The 22,195-nt window shown below is 38.5% G+C and overlaps 1 protein-coding gene across 3 annotated transcripts; it reads right to left on the minus strand.

The window, feature by feature from the left end:
* Positions 1 to 2,532: 2,532 nt before the first annotated feature.
* LOC121314652 (cysteine and histidine-rich protein 1-like) lies at positions 2,533 to 21,566 on the minus strand. 3 transcript variants are annotated; one of them, XM_041248111.1, is made up of 6 exons: positions 21,484 to 21,566; positions 20,820 to 21,143; positions 20,340 to 20,387; positions 4,558 to 4,796; positions 4,199 to 4,410; positions 2,533 to 4,077 (listed from the first exon to the last, which is right to left on the minus strand). In XM_041248111.1, exons 2-6 carry the CDS (start codon positions 21,102 to 21,104, stop codon positions 3,686 to 3,688), a joined length of 1,176 nt encoding a protein of 391 aa, XP_041104045.1. In that variant the 5' UTR covers positions 21,105 to 21,143; positions 21,484 to 21,566; the 3' UTR covers positions 2,533 to 3,685. The 3 variants fall into 3 exon arrangements, with proteins under 3 accessions (XP_041104045.1, XP_041104044.1, XP_041104046.1); XM_041248110.1 differs by having other exon boundaries at positions 20,820 to 21,553; XM_041248112.1 differs by lacking the exon at positions 20,340 to 20,387 and having other exon boundaries at positions 20,820 to 21,552.
* Positions 21,567 to 22,195: the final 629 nt, after the last annotated feature.

Raw genomic sequence — 22,195 nt, forward strand, 5'->3', positions numbered from 1 at the left:
CCATAGGGAGTGCAGGATGTGCCCTACAGCCTGGAGATCACAAGTTCAAATCCAGGCTATGTCAATGCCAACCATGACCAGGAGTTCCTAGGGGGCAGCACACAATTTGTCAAGGGCTGCTGGGGTAGGGAGGGCTTAGGTCAGCAGGGGAATCCACAGCTCACCGCACATCAGTGACCCCTGTGGCCAATAGGGCGCCTGTGGTTCTGCAGTGGAGCCACCAGATCTGTGTTGTCCTCCAGCACTATAGGTCTGGTGGCATTGCTGTGGATCCACAGTGTGAAAAATGACAGATTGGCAGGAGCACATTTCAGAGGACACATGCTCCAGCCACCATTTCCCTGAGTTGGCAGGGGGGTTGAAAGCAGTGATCCAAGGATACAGTTAATAACTGGGCATACTAAATTGGGAAGAAAACCAGGGTAAAAAATTGGTGATGACTAAATTTAAAAAAAAAAAAAAAAAAAATCATATTGCATGTTATTTGGTACAGGCTATTTTTTTCTTTAATACCAGTGCTGCAAGTGGTTCTGCTTTACTCGAGAATGATTCTTGAGCAGGTATTCTAGTTACAGACCTGAATGAACCACCTTTATCATGTCCAGCAAGAACAGTTATTTCAAGCATTGTAGGCAGTGGAAACTCATCTCCAAGTCTAATAATTACCCTAGTGATCTGGAGAATACAGGACCTGGAACAAGACAGGCAAGTCAGGAAACTTATTTTTTTATTTTCACTGGCTCAGTGTTAAGTACCAAATCCAACCAATGTGTTTCATCGGTCACCTGGGACAGAAAGGAGGCCCAATACTTTACAGCAACACCAGATAATTTTTGGGCAATCATCAGCTTGCTATCTGGAAGGCAGGGGCCCATTTCATAAAAGCAATTTGCGCTGAATCACAGTCTTAGACACCTCCATAGATTAAAATTTTGGTTTCGTAAAACTTTTGCAAGGCCGCAACTTTGTCGATTTTGACTGAAATTCTCAATTTTCATCCAAATCCTGTTTTAGGACAAACCATGCCGTTCATATTACCGTCGATATGGCAGAGAAATCCAAAGGGAAAGAGTATTTAGGGGCCATCAAATCCTCTTGATGCATATACAAACTCAGAATGAATATCAAAGTACTAAAGACCAAGAAGGGAGATAACTAATCTTAGGATGGTCAAACTTACTTTTAGATCTTTTTTTTTTTACCAGAAACAAATCTAAATTGATTTTATTAATCAATTCTAACCTAACTTATTTGAAACCATTTAAAAAAAAGCCCTGGCTCTACTGTGCACACTGAACTAACATTGAGTTTCAATAGTAAAAACAAATAAATAAAAACACACACACCAAATCCATTTCTTTGTATGTGCTGCATTTTGTAATCTGTGCGATTTACCAGATCCATAAATTTGCCATAGATGGATCTCAATACCAGTTTTGTCCCCTGCTGTGAATGAGCACTTGTACATACTGTATGTATGTAAGAAAGGTTTTAATTCCATTAATATTCAAGCTATCTCAATGCCAAAATGTCTGTGTAGATGCTGCCATTCGATGCCCTTGGAGTACAAACGGCAGTTTCATTCGGGCAAATTGTGATATTGATGATCGCTTTGCCAGTAAAGATATTGGTGATTAGATATTGGTAGACAGAGGGTAAGATAATAATAATGCATTTTATTGACAAGTTGTGCAACTTACAACTATTTATCTATTTTCATTATTGCTTAGTTAGATGGATAACAAAAGACGTGTTTACTTACGTTGGGTTAATGGTAGCAGGAAGAGCTTCGCTATCTGCTTTTCCTTTTTAGCTTATTGCAATCCTCTCTCAATACCAGCAACAGCTACTTCACCAATCATATTTAGACAATTATTTCCTACTCATTTGGTCTTTTTCATTTCCCTTCTAATCTAATTCTGCTCACTAGACATATCAATTTCTTTTTACTGTTCTCTGCTCAACCCCAGCAGTGACAACTTGCCGTATAGAAAAAATATGACAAATATGCTTTCGAAAAACTGGCTTTCTTTGGCATACCTGCCATTGTATGTAATTACACCGTGTAACAATTGTATTTATTTTTTTGTTCCTGGGTAGTAAGTGTTATTTCCTAGTTGCTTATGCCTCAAAAGGATAGAAAATGGCTATTATTCCCCACAAACTTTGCTTTTGTGACCAGGACAATGATATTTTGAAATTTACCTATTTCCAATGGGAAAACGGACAAATGTGTGTCTTTTCGTTCACATAAAGTATAAAAACATATGAATCCTAATTAACACTAAAGTATTTAGGTTTATACTAAAGTAATACAAAAATGACTACACAAGATTTAGAAGTGAGTAGTTTTTCGATTATACTGTATTTACGATTATACTGTATTTACAGTATAATCGTAAATCTCAAAAAACTACTCACTTGGCAGCACCTAGGTGTAAAAACTACTCACAATGGCAGCACCTAGGTGTAAAGCAGATCGGGGTACTGGCAAAACAAATGGAAAGAAGAATTGTATTACTCAGCTTTGAGCCCAATTAAACACATTTTATTTTTCCTCTGGATACATTCATATTTCTACATCCCAATACTAAAACATGGTAATAAGTAAGCTTTTAAGACTGGCTTGCAAAAGTGTAGCAGTCGGCAATATGAAGTGAGATAGCAGCACATTGTGACCTACAGTCTGTTTTATTTAAACTCAACCTGGAAGGCTCAATCTGCTGTGCACTTCCACAGGAATTCTATTGAGAGAGAGGAAGCTTCTCTGCAAGGACATGCTTGGACTTGCTCCTAAACATTGTTATCTACTAAGGGGACACCCTATGGTACAGAATGTGAAATTGCAAAGCCATGGGCATCTGGGGCATAATACCTTTGCAGCCTTTTACTGTTCTGTTGTCCTTAATTGTACAAACTGCCTACTGTTAAAATACTGAAATGCACTTCAAATGGCTTGCTGAAGGAGTATGCTATGTAAATTAAAAAAGGCTCAATGCAACTCCTGTCCTACTGTTCCCACGTATAGGCACTGCCCCCTACTGTGCCAGGAGGGTTATCAGAGAGCTGTGTACAGGGCTCAACATAACTCCACAGTTTAATTAAGCTGAGGTCAAAGATGTTTAAGATTATGTTATAACCCAATTGAATGAATGCTCCCGACTTTTCTAGTGTAATGTGAATACAGATCAAAAGTGATTGTATACACTATGCTGATCTGTAAATAAACAAGAGTGAGAATACCACAGGCAGCAGTGTCTCTTACTAGCCTTTCACTAAGTACCATTGCTCAGAGAGAGGAGAACTAGCCAAAAAAAAACAAACATATTAGGCTAGGTGATTGGTATAGATAATACAATAATATTGTACCTTAGTATGTTATTCAAGTGAGTATATCACAAGAATTTTCATAAAACTTAATGTTATACAAATGTTTGTATACCAGTCAAATTTAGTATTGTGTTTACAATGAAATTGAATAATAAAGTGGACCAAATGTTTTTCTGGGTGGTGCACATCTGTGTACACGTGCTGATGGTTTTGAGATTTGAATGACTGTGGTTGGTATGTTTGTCTTCTATCACCATCTCTCCTTCCCTAACCCCCACTGGCATGGTTTATCTGCTGCTTGCGTCTTTAGAGGTAACTATGGTTCAATGGTGCTTTCTAAGACTCCATGCTTTGTCTATTTCTGAATCTGGAAAATGAAGAGCCTCAGGTTGATGTTCTTGGCGGCCAGCAGTTTGTTGCATTCGATAGAGTCGATGATGGGCAGGGGCATGTAGTCAGTCTCGTTGGCATCATTGCTGAAGACATAGTGGTAGATCACTGGCTTGATCTTGACATCATCGTAGGGCCCCTTGAGCAGCAGGTAAGAGCACTCCATTGCTGAGTTAACCTTACTCTTGAGTATCAGCTGGAAGGACAGGGTGCGCTTACAGGACAGGTTGGGGTTTCGCTCTGAGTCGTTCACGCGAGCCTTCAGGACCCAGGTCTGGTTCAGCACTGTAAAGCGCGGAGTCTCGTAGTACAAGCGTGTGATGAAGTCTTCGGTACGATAGGGCCGGAACTGCACCTCTGTGGAGAAAGAGAAGAAATTATAAGGACTGACTTAAAGTACAGGAGCAGGCAGCATCTCTCCTCCTCACATCCTCTCTCCCTGTCCCTAGTCCTACGTTTTTCTCCATCACACAAACACCTGTGAAGCCAATCTTCTCAAAGCAGAGAAGACTGAAGATGCCATTGTACAGCTGCATCTCTTTCCGGTGGGACTGGTCCATCACATCCAGGATGCCCATCAGCTCATTGCCAGTCTTGGTTGGATGGCAGCACTCTGCCTCGTGGACTGTCAGCTCATGAAAGGGGCCCTTCCAGGGACAGCCAATCCGCTTGTACTTGCACACTGTCACTCTGCAAACAGAAGAGTGTAGAGAGCATGTGATTGCAAAAGCAAGGCTCTGTATAACAGCAAAGCCACCCCAGCTCCCTGGCCACTGAGTAACAGTAACACTTCAGTTTAACACACAATCCCCTCCCCACATTACAATTTGATTGTACCTGTCCTGGCACTCCTCTTTCTGGTGCCTTTCCAAGACGCTGCGGGGGAACAGTTTGAGACAGAAGCTGCACTGACAGGGCAGCTCGCTCACAGCTTTCTCCACTGCCAGGTTGCGGCAGCACAGGCTCTTGCTAATCTCACAGCGGCAGTTGGGGCAGGTGGCCTGTTCCTCCTTCAGACGTGCATCAGCCAGCAGGTGAATGAAGCAGCCTGCACACATCAGGTGCCCATTCGTACACTACAAAGACATGAAAACACACAGGTTAGCTAAAAGACATGCTCAACACATTCACTTAAATGTATTTGTATTGACTTATTTTTTTGTAGAGGATCAATGTACATTTATTTATATACTTTGTGTTACAGCAGGAAAAAAAAAATGAGCTGGATGGATACCATATGTAGCATAATATCTAGAATCAACAAATCCAATACAAATACTGTTTATTTTATGTCTGTGTTACAACCTACGTTATTGGCAAAATATTCCAATAGGTACCTATTGTAGGAAGCTCATGCTTACTTGTTAAAGGATTGCTGCATGTCATTATGATTGCTGTAACTCAGGCAGGCAGGGCAGGTGCTACATAGGATTGTCATCTTACTTACCCCTCAGTATTGTTTTAACATCCAACCTACTCAGTCAGACAAACTGTTTAATGCAAACTAACAATAGATTTGAGATAGAGAGAAAGAGAAAGAGCTAGAGAGTTCTCCACAGGTACCTGAAAACCTGGGTTTTAAATTACCAGACGCTACCCGGGTCTTCATTTATTAATCTAAGAATTTAAAGAAAATGTAGAAAATATGGCAATACAGTTGTAAGCGCAAGTCTCTGGTTGGCGTCATAAAGACAACGTTAAAACAAGCATCAAGCCTTTTCTTAACTGACAGGATATCAATGTTTTACAGAAAACAATAACACACAGCGAGCTGCAAGTACACCTCAATAATAATAATTGCGGCGACTATTCTCAAGAAATAAATAGGAAACAAGACACAAAAGGGCTCTACAATGCAACTAATATGGTCGCATATACAACAAAAAAAGTGCTTGTGCGAATGCAAATTTTAATTTAGGCTCACATGTGCCACTAGAAATTCCTAAAGGCTGACTATAAAAAATAAAACATGATTTTTTTTTTAGCTGACAGTATAGCAAAAAACACAGATCTAAACTATCATTGCTCAATTGTAATGTACTCTGGGATTGTAGTTTATTGGTGTCCACTGCCCACTGTTAAAATCACACATTAAAAACTACAAATTCCATACCCCGCCAATTTCACTGATTAATCAGAGTGATGGCTACTCGTTTCCAAACAGTTTGAAAACTTGTCAAAGCAAGATGCGGAAAATGACAAATTATTTTCATGTGATTGGAGAGGTTTCAAAAGAAAACCGCGATGAACAAAATTCAGATATGCAGGCGTCTTTACAAGAAATGAGCAATGAAGGTATTTGTTATTATTATTATTATTATTGACGTCGATGTTTCCAGTATTAAAAAAGGTTACACAAGTCTACAGATCTGAAGGGACTAAATGTATGTTTACTCTATATTATTTAAATACGTATCATGCTCTCTTTTTAATATATACCCATGGGCCAAGACCTAAAAGATGGACACAGTGTCCGACCTCGAATGTAAAAAAAAAAAAAAAAAAAAAAAAAAAAAAAATTATATATTTATATATATACACACACACACACACACATATATATTTCCACTTATCTACACACCATACTCCACACTGTTAAGGGGAAAAAAGTTTTTATTGAGAAAAAACAATTATATGTTAAAAATACAAAACTGAAATCATAATTGGTTAAGTCTCCACCCCCGAGTTAATACTTGGTGAAAGCACCTTTGGCAGCAATTACAGCTGTGAGTCTGTCGGGATAGCTCTCTACCAACTTTGCACACCTAGATTTGGCAATATTTGACAAATCATCTTTACAAGACTGTTCAAGCTCTGTCAAGTTCCTTGGGGAGCGTTGATGGACAGCAATCTTCAAGTCATGCCACAAATTTTCGTTTGGATTTAGGTCAGGGCTCTGACTGGGCCACTCAAGGACATTTACCTTTTTGTTCCTTAGCCACTCCAGTGTAGCTTTGGCTGTGTGCTTTGGGTCGTTGTCATGCTGAAAGGTGAACTTCTGTCCCAGTTTCAGCTTTCTTGCAGAGGGCAGCAGGTTTTCCTCAAGGACTTCTCTGTACTTTGCTCCATTCATTTTCCTTTCTATCATGACAGGTACCCCAGTCCCTGCCGGTTTGGAACATCCCCATAACATGATGCTGCCACCACCATGCTTCACAGTAGGGATGGTGTTCTTTGGGTGATGCGCTGTGTTGGGTTTGCGCCAAACATAACGCTTTGCATTTAGGCCAAAAAGTTCCATTTTAGTTTTGTCAGAGCACAAAACTTTTTGCCACATGGCTACAGAATCTTCTGAGTTTTTTTTTTGCATACTCCAAATGGGATTCAAGTGAGCTTTCCTGAGTAATGGCTTCCTTCTTGCCACCCTATCATACAGGCCAGATTTGTGGAATACTGGGGATATTGTTGTCACATACACACTTTGACCAGTCCATAAAAGCCTGTAGCTCTTGCAAAGTTGCCATTGGCCTCTTGGCAGCCTTTCTGATCAGTCTCCTTCTTGCTTGGTCATCCAGTTTGGAGGGATGGCCTGACCTAGACAGGGTCTTGGTGGTGCCATACATTTTCCACTCCTTAATAATCGTCATAACAGTGATCCAAGAGATATTCAAGGCCTTTGATATTTTTTTATACCCATCCCCTGATCTGTGCCTTTCAACAACTTTGTCCTGGAGTTCTTCTGAAAGAACCTTGGTGCTCATGGTTGAGTCTTTGCTTTGAAATGCACTACCCAGCAGAGGGAACCTACAGGAACTGCTGAATTTATCCTGAAATCACGTGAATCACTACAATTTAACACAGGTGGAAGTCACTTAACTTGGTGTGTGATTTTGAAGGGGATTAGTTACACCTGAGCTAATTTAGGATTGCTATTACAAGGTGGGTGGACACTTATCCAAACAAGCTATTTCAGTTTTTATTTTTATGTGTAGATAAAGGAAAAAAACAAAACCATTTTTAATTCCAGGCTATAAGGCAACAAAAGGTGAAATTTTTAAAAGGGGGTGTAGACTTTCTATAGGCACTATATATATATAAAGATAGCAGGGAGGGGGTTAAAAATCCTCCCTGCTAAAAACATGTGAGAATGCACATTTGGTGAATGGGCTAATGGTTTTATTGTTTAATGATTTAGTTAATCCCCTGCACCTGGTGGTAATTGCAAAATAGGGCCAGGTGCAGGGTATTTAAAGGATACAGCCAGCCTGTTCAGGGCTGCTGAGTGAAGAGCCCAACTGTGTGTGTGATCAGTCGTTTCAAAGAAAAAAGGTATTGTGTGAAAACCTTTCGTTGTGTGTTTTGTTTGTGACAGGTAAACGGCTTAGCCATCCTGTGTGTTAGTCAGGGACCTGCTGGTGTACAGTAAGAGCTCCAAAACGGAGTTAGGTTTTGTTTCTGTTTTTGGTTATTTGATTTGTGTTTATTATAAGTGTGCGCAAGCGCTGTTAAAAATCCATTTCTGTGTCCTGGGTCTGTCTTAAAGGGGCAACGAACCGTGAGAGTTGCACAATCTTTCACTATATATATATATATATATATATATATATATATATATATATATATATACACACACACACACACACACACACACACACACAGTGGCTTGCAAAAGTATTCAGACCCCTGACCAATTCTCTCATAGTACTGAATTACAAATGGTACATTGAAATTTTGTTCTGTTTGATATTTTATTTTTAAACACTGAAACTCAGAATCAATTATTGTAAGGTGACATTGGTTTTATGTTGGGAAATATTTTTAAGAAAAATAAAAAAACTGAAATATCTTGCTTGCATAAGTATTCAACCCCTGTGCTGTGAAAGTTCCCAGTTTGCAACGATGAAAGAAATTGCCCTAACGAGGACACAATTACCTTACCATTGGCCTCCACCTGTGAACCATTAAAGTTGCTGTCACATTTTCTGGATAAAAACCCCACTGTTGAAGGATCATTGGTAAGGCTGTGAATCTGAAGGAAAATGAAGACCAAAGAGCATTCTACAGAAGTTAGAGATAAAATAATACAAATGCATATATTAGAGAAAGAGTACAAAATAATATCCAAGTGTTTGGATATCCCAGTGAGCACAGTTGGATCAATAATCAGGAAGTGGAAGCTGCATCACACCACCCAGGCATTGCTAAGAAAAAGCCGTCCCTCAAACCTCAGTGCTCAAACAAGAAGGAGACTTGTGAGAGAAGCCACAGAGAGGCCAACAATCACTTTGAAGGAGCTACAGAGTTCAGTGGCTGGGAGTGGTGCACCAGTCAACCATATCAAGAGCTCTGCATAACACTGGCCTGTATGGGAGGGTGGCAAGAAAGAAGCTGTTACTCAAAAAGTACCATCTGAAAGCACATCTGGAGTTTGCCAGAAAGCATGAGAGTGACCCAGCTGCGATGTGGGAAAAGGTTTTGTGGTCAGATGAGACCAAGATAGAGCTTTTTGGCCAAAACTCAAAGCGCTATGTGTGGCGCAAACCTAACACTGCCCATGCCTCAAGACACACCATCCGTACAGTGAAGTATGGTGGTGGCAGCATCATGCTGTGGGGATGCTTCTCATCAGCAGGGACTGGGCATCTTGTTACAATTGAAGGAAGAATGGATGGAGCAAAATACAGGAAAATACTGCAAGAGAATCTGCTTCAGTCTGCTAAAAAACTGAAGCTTTGGAGGAAACTCACCTTTCAGCAGGACAATGATCCCAAGCACAAGGCCAAAGCAACACTGGAGTGGCTCAAGAACAAAAAAGTGAATGTCCTACAGTGGCCCAGTCAAAGTCCTGATCTCAATCCCATTGAGAATCTGTGGCACTATTTGAAAATTGCGGTCCACAAGCGTCGTCCAACCAACCTGAACAACCTGGAACAAATCTGCCAAGAATGGGCCGAAATCACTCCGACAATGTGTGCAAAGCTGGTACATACTTACCCCAAAAGACTTAAAGCTGTTATTGCAGCGAAAGGTGACTCTACCAAATATTAATGTGTGGGGGTTGAATATTTATGCAAGCAAGACATTTCAGTTTTTTATTTTTCTTAAAAATATTTCCCAACATAAAACCAATGTCACCTTACAATAATTGATTTTAAGCACTGGGTAACAAATGAGAGTGTAAAATTTCTTGATTTTCTGCAACATTCATTGATCCTACTACAATACAAAGGTCACCAGTGCCTAAGAAAGAAAAACAAGCCCATACCATCACACAACTTCCACCATGCTTAACACTGGACATGATTAACTTTTCTTTAAATTATTCTCTCTTCCTCCAAACATATTGTTGCTTTCTTGGTGAAAAAGGTTTTTGGATTCATCTGACCATAACATTTGGTTGAGAAATCTTCAGGCTTCAATGGAAAACTCCAAGCACTTTCATTTATGTATTGTTTTTAACAAAGGTTTTCTCCTGTGGACAGTCATCTTGTTAAGGTACCCTTGAATTGTTTGCTCGTGAATTTCTTGACCATGTTCTCTCAATTCTTGTGTTAAATCTTTTGCAGTAAAATGAAGATTCTGCCTGGTTGATCAAATGATTCTTCCAGATTTTGCAGAAATTGTCAAAGTATGAAATTAGTTTTTGCATATTGTTTTTCATTTTATGTGTGTTATGTAATATTTTGTTGTTTTATTATAAAGTTGAATCTCTACTTTAATGTATAGAACAATTAGAAATTACAGAAATCACTTTTTGTGGTTTTTAGTTTTTCATTATTTATTTTTTTTTTTAACTGGGTCAGAATATATTACCACAATGATATGTCTCAAGTTGGTTTTGAGCTGTGTTACGAGTGGTATAGCCACAAGTCCGTTACCAGGTTAAAATTAATGATAGACATTTTTGTGTGGTAATATATTCTGACCCATACTATTTTATATATTCTGTTTCTTACATTCTTTCTCACGCTGTTTTTGTTTGGCTGACAGTTTCAATCTGTTTGTGTAAACTGGGAGGCGCTGCTCTAGAATGCTGCACTTGGTTATGTAATCTTGACATTTTCTATTGATCAATTCATCATCCAATCTACTAAATCACACCTGGTTAGTGCTGTGAAATTATACCGAGATACAATTACAAGTAATCCAATGCTATTGTAGCAGGCCGCTTGGTGAAAGAATACCACTTCCAGACAGAGGTTTATAAACCAACCCATGTAACATTTATTGTGGTAATATCCCAGATATACAGTAACTTGATTATTCATTTTCTGATTATACAAACAGGAATGTGTACTTATATTCTTGCAAGTTTGAAGCTGCCACAGCAGCGCACTGATTACACGCTTGTACTACAACCAGGACTCACCCATAACTCCTCCACTGACCCTGCAAGCACTACAGCACATAACACCACTCTCTTAAAGCTACAGCAGCTTAAAAATCAGGGAACACAAAAAAGACAGAATGTAAAAAATATATAGCTGAAAGGACTGTTTTAAAATAAGTAGGCTTCCATTTACATGTACTATAGTTGGTTTTATTGGTACAGTACTATATTTAACAGAAGTATTTTAATTCAGAATGACAGGATTCTGAAAATGTCACTTGCCCAAAGAGATGACTGTGGACATGTGGAGTGTAATATAGTACAAACTTTTAAATCCGGTAGGCATTGTGGCAATATGTAAAATTCCTCATTAACGACGCAACAGCAAAATTAAATCAAAACGTTACCCATGCACTAAACTGTGTACAACATAAAAGGCAATGCAATTTAGCAAAAGATTTAAAAAAAACAGTAGTTTCCAGAATTAAAACAGTATCTGGGTAATGGATATGCGAGTGCTTACTGTAATACAACTGTAACACAAACTGTTTTAAGGATTACATTTTTTATTTTAGTTAATTACCTGTACCTTATAATATTTACTGCAAATGTTTCATAATGTTTAATATTCATATATTTACTTACATGTAAATTGACAGTTTGAAAATATATGCTTACATGCAGTGCTCCTGATAAGGCTTTGGGTCTGGGAGTGTATTTTCAGGGGGTAAAATGCAAAATGACCTTGAAGTCGTGGGTAATCTCGATAAACACTGTACAATCTTTAATGGTAATGGAATGGAGTAGGCATTAAAAAAAAAAAAAGCCTTCCATTTTAATTGCAATGTTACTTTGAACTACCCGTACCACAAGTGTGTTCTACAAGATTCTTTATTGGCTCAGCACATTAATTTTTTTGAGGCATCACACACTGCAAATTAATTACTATACATATACTTTAACATTAAATTCTTGAACAGTGAACATGTTAAAACTTCAATATTAAGCCATAGAGATAAATAAGGAAATGCATTAAGTTATAAAACAGTTTGCTGTTGGGTTGTTTTTTCTTGTGTAGTTTCCTAGTAACTGAAGTCATTGCATTCTGGGAGATGTAGTTGTCAGTGGAAGTTTTAGGGGAGGCAGACAAGCTATGCAGCAAAATTGCTACGCATATTTTTACGCATTCAATTTAAATTTAGTGCGTATTTCAGATTTTTTTTTAAGGTGTAAATTAGCCAATGTTAGTCATTTAAAATATAATCTTAGTTTTTAATTGCTGCTTGTGGTGTTTCATGGGTTGGGAGGGATCACATCTGGCTCTTTTTAATTCGAATGCTTCATTGGAAGGGGAGGGACAACTAAAAATGGAAGGTTTTACTTTAAATCAATGTTGCTGGGTTAAAAAGTGTAAAGTGCTGTCTCACATGCCAAAATGTGTGTGCTTCTATTATAATAATAATAATAATAATCTTTCTTATTATTATCACCAGAGAGATGGAGCACAAGGAGGTTAAGTGACTTTCTTAGGGTCACACAATGAGTCGGTGGCTGGGATTTGACCTGGGAACCTCCTGGTTATAAGCCTGTTTCTTTAACCACTGGACCACACAGCCTCTCACATTTTTAACCAAAATGATATGATAAAGTTGTAGTACTGCTGTGAAAGGAAAGCACCAATAAGCAATGTTACAGTTTTTTTTTTTTGTTAATTCTGAGATATTGTGAAATATTGGGTATACCTTCCAGTATGTACCCTCTGACTTTTCAGGATTTCTTTTTCGCAAACTGTTTTTTGATACCATTCACTCGTTTCCATGGGGACTAATAAATGTTTATGTTTTAAGCAATATGAACGATCATTTCCTAATTCTGTTGACCATCAACTGAACAATGTACTTAGTACATTAGAATTTCCTAAGTAACTGCAGCACCAAAACGTTGTTATTATTATATTTGTTTTCATCGGTAAGCTGAAAGACTACTATAAGTGCACACCAAAATAACCCAAACTGGACTCAATTATAACATGAAAACAATCACACACAAAGGGTCTCTTTCAAAGTGGAAACTTAAAAAAAAATGAGATGTATGGTTTTGAGATTTTTTTTTTTTTATATTTTATTTTTTAAATCAAATCTGTAAATTACAAGCAGTATACAGTCAGCACAGACTCAATGACACTCAGATACATGTCAGTTGCGTTTTACCATCCTTGAAATAAGAAACAAATACATTTCCATTATGTATGTATTGCACTTACCAGTTACAAGCAATTTCCGACTGTAACCAGTTTTCTGATACAAAGCCCATCTCTTCAATGTTACAATTTTATTATCCGTCACAGCCCACATTTTTCTCACATGCCAAATCAGTGTTTTTATTGTGCAGTTACACAGTGCTTCCTCCAATTTCATCTGACAAAAATGCAGCAAAAACAAAGCGAACGAGACAAGCTACGATAATGTAAAAGAGTTAATCATTAAACAGTTTTAGTTATTGTAATGTATTATTTTTTTTTTAATCTTTAGTTGTTTTTGTGCATTTTCATTTGCAAGTGAACTGTGATATTAGTGCCTTATCGGGCACTATATTCTGCAATTTTGAATACTGACTTTTGGATACTGTTTTAATTCTAGAAACTTTGTTCTTTTGTAAGTTGCATTGCCTTCTAAGTTTTACGCAGTTCTGTGCATGTGTAACATTTTGAATTAATTTTGTTGGGTCGTTAATGGGGAATTTTACACATTGCCACAATATGTACCTGATTTTAAAGAATGTACTGTATTACAGCCCACTGTACCAACAAAACCAACTACAGTACATCTAAATGGAAGCCTACTTATTTTTAAAACAGTCCTTTCAGCTGTGTATTTTTGACATTGTATCTTTGTGTTCCTTGAAAAACGGACAATGGTTGGAATGGGCCTAAATGAAATAATCAGATATGTGTCACACGTGTTTAGCTGTCACTGAAGTCCAAATTTGACAGGGTCGGATATGCGAGTGCTGACTATTATCAACCGGTATTGTTTATATCTATACATATTCTTCCCCAAACCCCTGAAATCTCAAAAGGCATATTAATCAATATCTTATGTACATCATTATACACATAACATACATAAATACTGTAGAAGCCTGATCAATATTTGTCTCCCCCCTTTTTTGGAAGCTACCACTAAAACGTGAAACTATATTGTCAATATATTTACTAAAACATTGTAACTACATGGTATAACAAAATAACACAAACAACTTTTTTGAATTTTAGTCAACTGTATATGTACCTGCAGGTTAATCTGTAAACAAAAAGTTACCGGATCTTATAATTAAGGAAAAGGGATAGTATTTTTGTTTCTAGACCTGATGTACTGACCCTGTTTTGCAATAGCTTCCACATATGCTTCTAGCTCTCATCTGATTGTTGGTTTTGTATGTTATAGGTGTTGGTAGGTGTACCCGACCTTTCCTAGCCATGTTTTAACTTAGCTTTGAATAATACCAGTGGCAGGCCAACTAATCCAATGAACAGGCGCGACAAGCACTAGGTTTTGTTGATTTGCCATTTGGGCTAGGAAAAACAAAAAACAACAAAAAGACAAATTTGTTTTACTCATAGATGTTGCATCCTAAAATATAGTTACAGAACACTTTTGTCATACAGTTGAAAACTGTATGATTCTTGCCAGTCAGATAAATAGGTACTGTATCTGGGATCTAGCACAAATTAACCTTGGTCTGCAGTAATCAGACTACCAACACAGTAAGTAATTTTTCCCGGTATCTGCGCGGTGAAGATACAGGTACATACAACAAAGGGCCAACCAATAGAATGTTAGCAGTAGCTGACAAGAAGAGGGCAGCACTCAGTCAGGGTCACTGTGGTTGCAATATTTTATACTCAACTTGTCATTTATCAAATACGACTCACAGTGGCTGCTCCAACGTCAAATTCTAGAGGATTTTTGTGACTGTTCCCTTAGGATATAAAAAATACAAAACAAAATGAGCCTGATATTCAAATCTGCAATTTGAGGCCTTGACTAGGCGAAGAATGCTTTGCATAATTACTTCCACAAAATGCTTAATTTTTCTTGTTCGAAACCACATCAAATTTGGGCTGCAGAATTGAAAGGAACAGTAGTTCCTCGCGCCAAGTTATCAGCGAGAACTGACAGAGACTCTCTATAGAGCAAGGATATTTTACGAATTTTCAGGGTATTGGCGCAACAAAAAGTAAATTAGCCAAAAGCACCATTTCACTTTTAATGTGTAGTTCCCAACACTTAGGTGAAATGTAAAAAAAAAAAAAAAGTCAATACCTGTCTGAAGCAGGGCGGTAGGAAAGCCCTGCTGTTTAATCGTATTGTTTGTTTATTTTTAGAACGGGGTCTCCCCCTCCGCCTGTGTTATTTTGTATTTGTTTATTATGATTTATTTATTGTAAATATGACGGCGTAGCTGCGTTTGTTTTGTTATTGTTTTGTTTTTATTTAGTGTTCTGGCAGAGACAAGATTGGCAGCCCGTCCTCTGTCAGGATTAATTAATAAAACTAGTGCAGATTGTGGCCAAGGGGTAACAGAATAATTACTAGCTAGTTAAACCCCTTGGCCACCGTATAAAGTACCTGCAGCTCTCCATGTTCCGGGTGGAGTGTTCTGAGGAGGAACAAGAGTGGACGAGGCGAGTAAAAACAAAACAGAAACTAAGGAACAGTCAAGGCGCTGTCCCAGCCTGACCTTAGGTTTAGTGACAATTTTATTTTTATTTAAAACCTTTATTTTCGCTCTGTGAGCAGTGTTTTTGTTCAATTATTTTATTTATTTTTGTATTTAAATAAATGGTACGCAGCATCTTTTGCCCTGCAGTACCGTGCTGCGTTTTGCTTCCTGCATCTGGCCTGACATCACCACACACGTCCACCCTGTCACACTGTCATACAGTAAGAAAAAAAAAGTCGCCAAAGGTAAAAATCAGAATCTTCTTCATTTTTTTTTGCAGACCCCAGGCTCTTTGTATATTACAGGACACCCGATTTTAATGACAATTAACTTTTTTTGTCAACATGGAAATATGCCAGGGAACGCACTTATTGTGACATCTATCTCATTTATATTAAATGATTTATTTCTGTTTTAAAATGGAACATTTGCCTGCAAAAAATATATTTTTTAATATAATAAATATAAAAAACGGTGTAGCACGCCTGGGATTTGAAACTACAACCTTCAGTCTGCAAGTGTGCTGTGTTATTGTCAGTGCAACACGATTAATTGAGAAAACAAGCAGTATTTTGAAAGTCAGCCGGCTGAATTTTGGATATTTTTTTGGAGTATTTTTCGAGTCATCCCATCATTCTGAGAGTCTGATCTTGATCGCTGCAAAACACTGGATTTGTTGCTCATTATGATCCATATTGGCGCAAGGAAGTACAGTTTCCTCTCTTCGTGGTCCCCACTCGATGAAAAGGAACTAAATCAATACTACACGCTTCTTTCTTTCTTTATCATGATATTTATGTCTTATTTACTATCAGATATAAACCATTCAATACTATATGAAAAAAAATACAATAGTTCTTGTTCAACTGTATATTTGTGAAGATTTTTGTACATTGAGGTCATCATGCTTTTACCTATTTTTAGTTCCAAATCAAAAATAAAATATATTGTTATGACCCAGCCAATTGCTTTGTTGCAGGACTTATTGTCTGTTCAGTTTGTCTTGTCTGTCTTATGTTACACGTATTAAGGTGAACTGGCCATGTCGTTACTTAGCATAGGAAGGGGGAGTGAGTGAATAAGTGCAGAGAATGTGTGTTGTTGTTTTCGGGGGTTGCAGAGCATGGATGTGACTGGTTGATGTGTACAATTATAAAAATAAAACATGCAAGCGACAAATAAATATGTGAAATGTAACAGGGGCATTACTGACCCTGTTAAAATCTTAACTATCTTTTAATGAAGATGAAACAAAAGAAGATTTGAACACGAACAATTAAAATATAATTTTTCTCTCGTGTGTGTGGCAAGTTTGCCTGCGGGTTACTGTTTCTATCTCGTGTCTGTGTGTATAGTGAGTTTGCCTGCAAGTATGGAGGAGCAAGACTTTTTGACTGGACTTTTTGGGAGAGAGAGCTAATAAAGTGTGTGGTTTTAACTGATATTAAAACCAGCCCTGGTGAACTGCAGAAGTACAAAACTAGACTTGCCCAAATTAATGACACGGGTGAACCAGACTTGCCCAGTATCGATTTTGACGCGTTGGATGAAAATAGACTCGTCTGGGCTAGTCCCGAAATGTAGTGAAAACAGTGGAAAAAACGGGTTTTGCTCAGTCATCTTTTTCAAGTTCTGGGCCAACCTAGATTCGCCCGATTGGACATGGGAGAGTGTCGAAAAAAGGAGTAAAAAGACCTTGGCGAAATTAGATTGGCCCGAGCAAAACTAGACTTGCCAGACCACCGGGTTTCACTTTAACACACACATTTTATTTGTATATATAAGGCAGGATTTGAACCCTAACTAGTCATACTTTCACTTCAACTACATAACTGCTATGGTACACAGATTCACATCTTAACCCTTTCAACAGATTAGGCTACTATTTACATTTACCCTGTCCAAACGGCAATACATTACCTCAAAATAGGTTGAACAATTTCTCTATTCCCATAATGTGTGTGTGTGTTATTATCCTTTAAGTTAAAAAAGAAGTGATATCTGAAACAAGAACACATTGGAAATGTGAAAAAACGGCAAGTTATGAAAAGTGCCCAGCCATTTGAAATGGAGATATCAAAAACACAAGTTTCAAGAAACCACTGGAGCAACCTTGCCCAGCACAAAGCAAATAGGCACAATAAAAGTGGATCGAACTTGCATCAAAAACACAAGGCAATTTAGTAGAAATAATTGGGGCAACCTTGACCCCCACCGCTTTTATAGTTGTGTCTATTGGCTTTGTGCTGGGCAAGGCTGCCCCAATGGCTTCTTGAAACATGGCTTGTGTTTTTCATATCTCCACTTTAAATGGCTGGGCACTTCTGAAAAAAATGCCAAGTTATCAGATTATACAACACAGGTTGGTCTCAATTATCCAAAAATCAGAAATGTCCAAGAAGTTTCCAACACACTGAGAATATACATTACATAGAGTCTGCATATCAAATGGATGGTAAACAATTTACTTGCATCAACAGTGATGCTTAACTATTGAAACAATACACACAAAAAAAACACATCTAGGTATTGACTGTTGTGATCAACGATTCTCAAATGCCTCTGACTAACTATTTGCTTTTGGGTGGGGGGGGGGGGGGGGGCAGGGGGGCGGTAAAGTGCAGCTTAGCCTTCCTCCTCTGTCAGTTAAAGACTAAACTCAAACCTAATGTTTATATTTATTATTAGAAATACCTTTCTGAATAGAACATATTGTGACAGGTTTTTTTTTCCCCCCTAAACTTTTTTGCAATTTGTAGTTAAGAAAATCTGGCCATGTGAACAACAGGAAAAGGGGGGGGGGGGGGTCAGGGGTCACAGGCAGTGAAATGTCACAAGATCTATGTTAATGTCATTCAAAGTGCAACCCCCTAGGGACGGGATTAAGACTTCCATTGAATAGTTCCAAATTTAAATGCAAGATTTATGAGCCACTGTGCACAGGTAACAAAATCAGGTGTGTCTAATTAGGCTCAGAGCAAAACCTGGAACAGATTAAACCTGCCTTGGCTTACATTTTTCCTTAAGTCATTGTAGAGTACATCATGGATGGAAGTCAAACAAATGACACACTTTGTGATTCATTAAATGATCCTGACAGAGTATTCTGTAGGAATTATAATAAGACAACATTTTTATGAAATATGGTGAGACATGTGTTCATACCACAACATATCACATTTACTTAAAAAACAAGTAGCTGGCAAGTGCTTTTAGTTGTGCATCAGGATGAGGATGCTTAACCAAATAAAAGGTTTATGAAAAAACACACCCAAAGTAATATCAGCCTTACTAGATGCAAATGACAGTTCTGTGCAGAGCTTGTGATGGAATCAACAAAAACAGACTGAAAGGGCCACAGGGATCTTGTTTATAATTAGTATTTCTGGTTACAATAACATACCACTGACACTGTACACAATGATATAAATTGTGTCAGAAAACAGTTTATTTTAATCTGCTGGCTGCTAACAGTATATTGGCATTGCAACTTAAACCGTGATAGGCTAGCGTTTAAATTTAGTGCAAATACATGTACATAATTTATTTATTTATTTTTTAATTACATTTGATATTTTGGCAAGTCATCTGCTCTTAAGCCTGAGGCAGTGCATTAAATGGAAACAAAAACGGTATCTGCCGAAAGGGCTCTGATGCTTGGTATTGTGGTTCTGTACAGAGCAATGACACATCATACACACTAGTTTAGCTTGGGCAAGTGTGCAGGATAAAGAGACAACATTGTCTGTGTTCATACCTGCAGAAAGGTTTTTCACTGTATCATCTGATGCCTGACTATTGCAGAGCAAATTAGTACAATCTGACATGGACACTGTACTGTTTAGATGCACAATTTCTCCTGTTCCTTTCTATATGTGTGTTACAAATCCCATCAATAACCAGCTGGATTGAGCTACTTCAGCAGTCTGCAAACATCGTTTTAAAAATTGAGTGTAAAATTGCTGCTGTCAATGGACTTCCATTTTCTATAATGAAATGTATAGCCTAATAATTCAAACCTGTGTGCTGGGTGATTTTTTTATAAGTCAAGAGGGTAGCTAGTCAGCAAGAAATGTTTGTGATGTTACAGGTCACCAACAGTTCCAGACATTAATAGCAGGTGCATGTCTAGGCACATCTCACACAAAACAAGTATACTCAGTGCTGTACTGCCCCTCACACTGAACAAATGGAATAAGGTTATACAAGCATTTAGGGGTACCCAATGCATATATTCAATAGAATTAGGATGCTTACAGTATCTACACTGCTGGCTTGGTGCATATCAAGGCACATATCATTTACAATTAATTTTAACTATAGTATGATGCACATGGCACTGTATTCATCTTACAAAGTACACTGAGAATTAGGCAGATTTATACAATGATTAGGCATTAGATTGAATTTCAATACCTCTGTGGAGGCCCAGGCTCATCGTGCAGAGCCTGTCTAGAAGGTGAAAACAGAAAGCGATACAGGGAAAATTTATAGTAAAAATAATGCAATATCTACTTACCAGGCCCTATCTAGATGCGAGGAGGTGGGCAGTGGGACAAACAGAGAGTGTACATATAGACTAAATCAATATAATTGTATTATAATATACATCATCTCATCTTACCTGGTAGAAGGAGGACATGGGCAGGTCCACACGCACGTTGCAGTCAGTCTATGTAAACAGGCAGTGTTGTGTGTTATGTTTTGTAAGGTTACCTTATTATGCTACGCAGTACACTCAATATTACTGTAAGCATATGTTTATTGAAATTCCTTACCTGGTTAACCAGAATTCTCATGGGAAAACCCAGAAAAACAGTGCAAAGACTGGCATGTTACATAGCGTTATCATATTAATTGTGTACATTATCGTACACTATGGGGTGCAGTATACAAATACACTATCATTAGTAATATAATTAGTAGTAGTATTATTGATTTACTTTATAAGGCCGCATCGCATGTTTCTTACGCAGAAGACTTAAGCTTTTGCCCGACAGGTTTAAACACAAGGTGCAGAGTCAGGCAGTGATAACAGACTAGTCACCACACAAACACAATACAATATTTAATTGTAAGAGATGCGGTAGTGTTTGCCTCATACCTGGTAGACAGACGCCTTTGGCAAGTCCAAACACACAGTGCAGCACAGCACCACGTAAAGTCTCTCCTCCAGCTTGCCTGCCTCGCCCTCCTGCAGTAGCCTCACCCGCTTCTTGGGTGGCGCGTCTGGGTCTGGCTCCTGATCGGCCTGCTCCTGTCCACCCTGCACCCCGGGACCAGCCTCCAGCCCAGCCCCCGCTGCCCCGCCACCGAGCCCGGCCGAGGAGGAGCTCGGAGCCGTGGCTACCGGGACTCCAACTTCGCCGCGCTCCTCCAAAGAAGACATCGGGGATCAGTCTGTCCGATTTGTTTGCGTTATATGTCACTGTCAGTAGCAATGTACCGTACAATTAACTAACAGAATGTAAACTTCGTTTCTCTTGTAATAATAATAACAATAACAACAACAATGATGATACACTGTATGTGACAGTGCTGAAAGGGGATGGGGTAGTAAAATGGGTGAATTTATTTTATGCTACTATGTTTTCAAGATAAAAGTTATATTTTTTTTCAACATGTTTTTTTAAAAAATGTTTAGCATTTGTGTTCAGGTGGAAGCAAAACAACCCTTCGAGTGTATGCCGTGTCTTCTCTCTCACTGAAGCAGGCTTCCGAGCGACTCGACCGAAGCTCGCTCACCACCCAGCACTTGCCGAGCTCACCTAGATCACACCGGCTCTGACGCTTCAATCTCTACTGCGACTCTGCGTGAAGACACTGACACCATGCAGCCATCTTTGTTTTCTTCAGTCCGTCTCCTCCTCTCTGCTAGACTCCCCTCCACCCAGCCAATCGACACGATCTTTACTCAGTGTGGGTCACAACCGAGACCAATCTGGCTAAATGATGCGAGTAAGTCGTAACTTTGCCGGCCAGTTTTTAGTTAACTCATAGGCCAGCAATGTCCCCGTTCCTGATTGGTTCATAGTTGTGTGTTGTGTTTAATCCGGTGACGGGTTCATTTAAATAGTTTATCAGCCTGCTGCGAGTCAGAGAGGAGACTATTTGGCACGTACAGTAATTTAGATTAAGGATTTCCAAACTGTGGTGTGCAGCTCAAAGGTGGGCCGCGGGAGCAATGACATTCTATGTAAATTTTTAATTTTTTTATTAATAGGTAGACTGTCAATCAAAGCAGAAATCACAAATCAGAGCAAACAGATTGCCTGCCTGTAGGCGGGATGTAAAGCGAGAGCTCTGACAATAGGGCAGTGTTAAGGTCATGTGATCGCTCTGCTGGCAGGTAGTGTGTTTAGTATTTTATAAAATTAGGTCGAATCTGCTACCAAAGAATACGTTTTGCAAAGTATAAAGAACAAAACAATGTAGTTGCAGAAATTTGAATGCATTTGTATCGTGGGCTCAGTTTTGAGG

This window comes from Polyodon spathula, chromosome 4 (genome assembly GCF_017654505.1).
Source record: "Polyodon spathula isolate WHYD16114869_AA chromosome 4, ASM1765450v1, whole genome shotgun sequence".
NCBI classification, from domain to species: Eukaryota; Metazoa; Chordata; class Actinopteri; order Acipenseriformes; family Polyodontidae; genus Polyodon; species Polyodon spathula.

What these genes read in the sequence shown, in the direction of transcription:
- LOC121314652 (XM_041248111.1), bottom strand. Translation starts at nt 21,104, where the DNA reads ATGTCTTCTTTGGAGGAGCGCGGCGAAGTTGGAGTCCCGGTAGCCACG. An exon ending in CAAAGGCGTCTGTCTACCAG is followed by an intron (nt 20,388 to 20,819) that starts GTATGAGGCAAA and finishes CTGTTTACATAG; the next exon opens with ACTGACTGCAACGTGCGTGT. An exon ending in CCATGTCCTCCTTCTACCAG is followed by an intron (nt 4,797 to 20,339) that starts GTAAGATGAGAT and finishes ATGTCTTTGTAG; the next exon opens with TGTACGAATGGGCACCTGAT.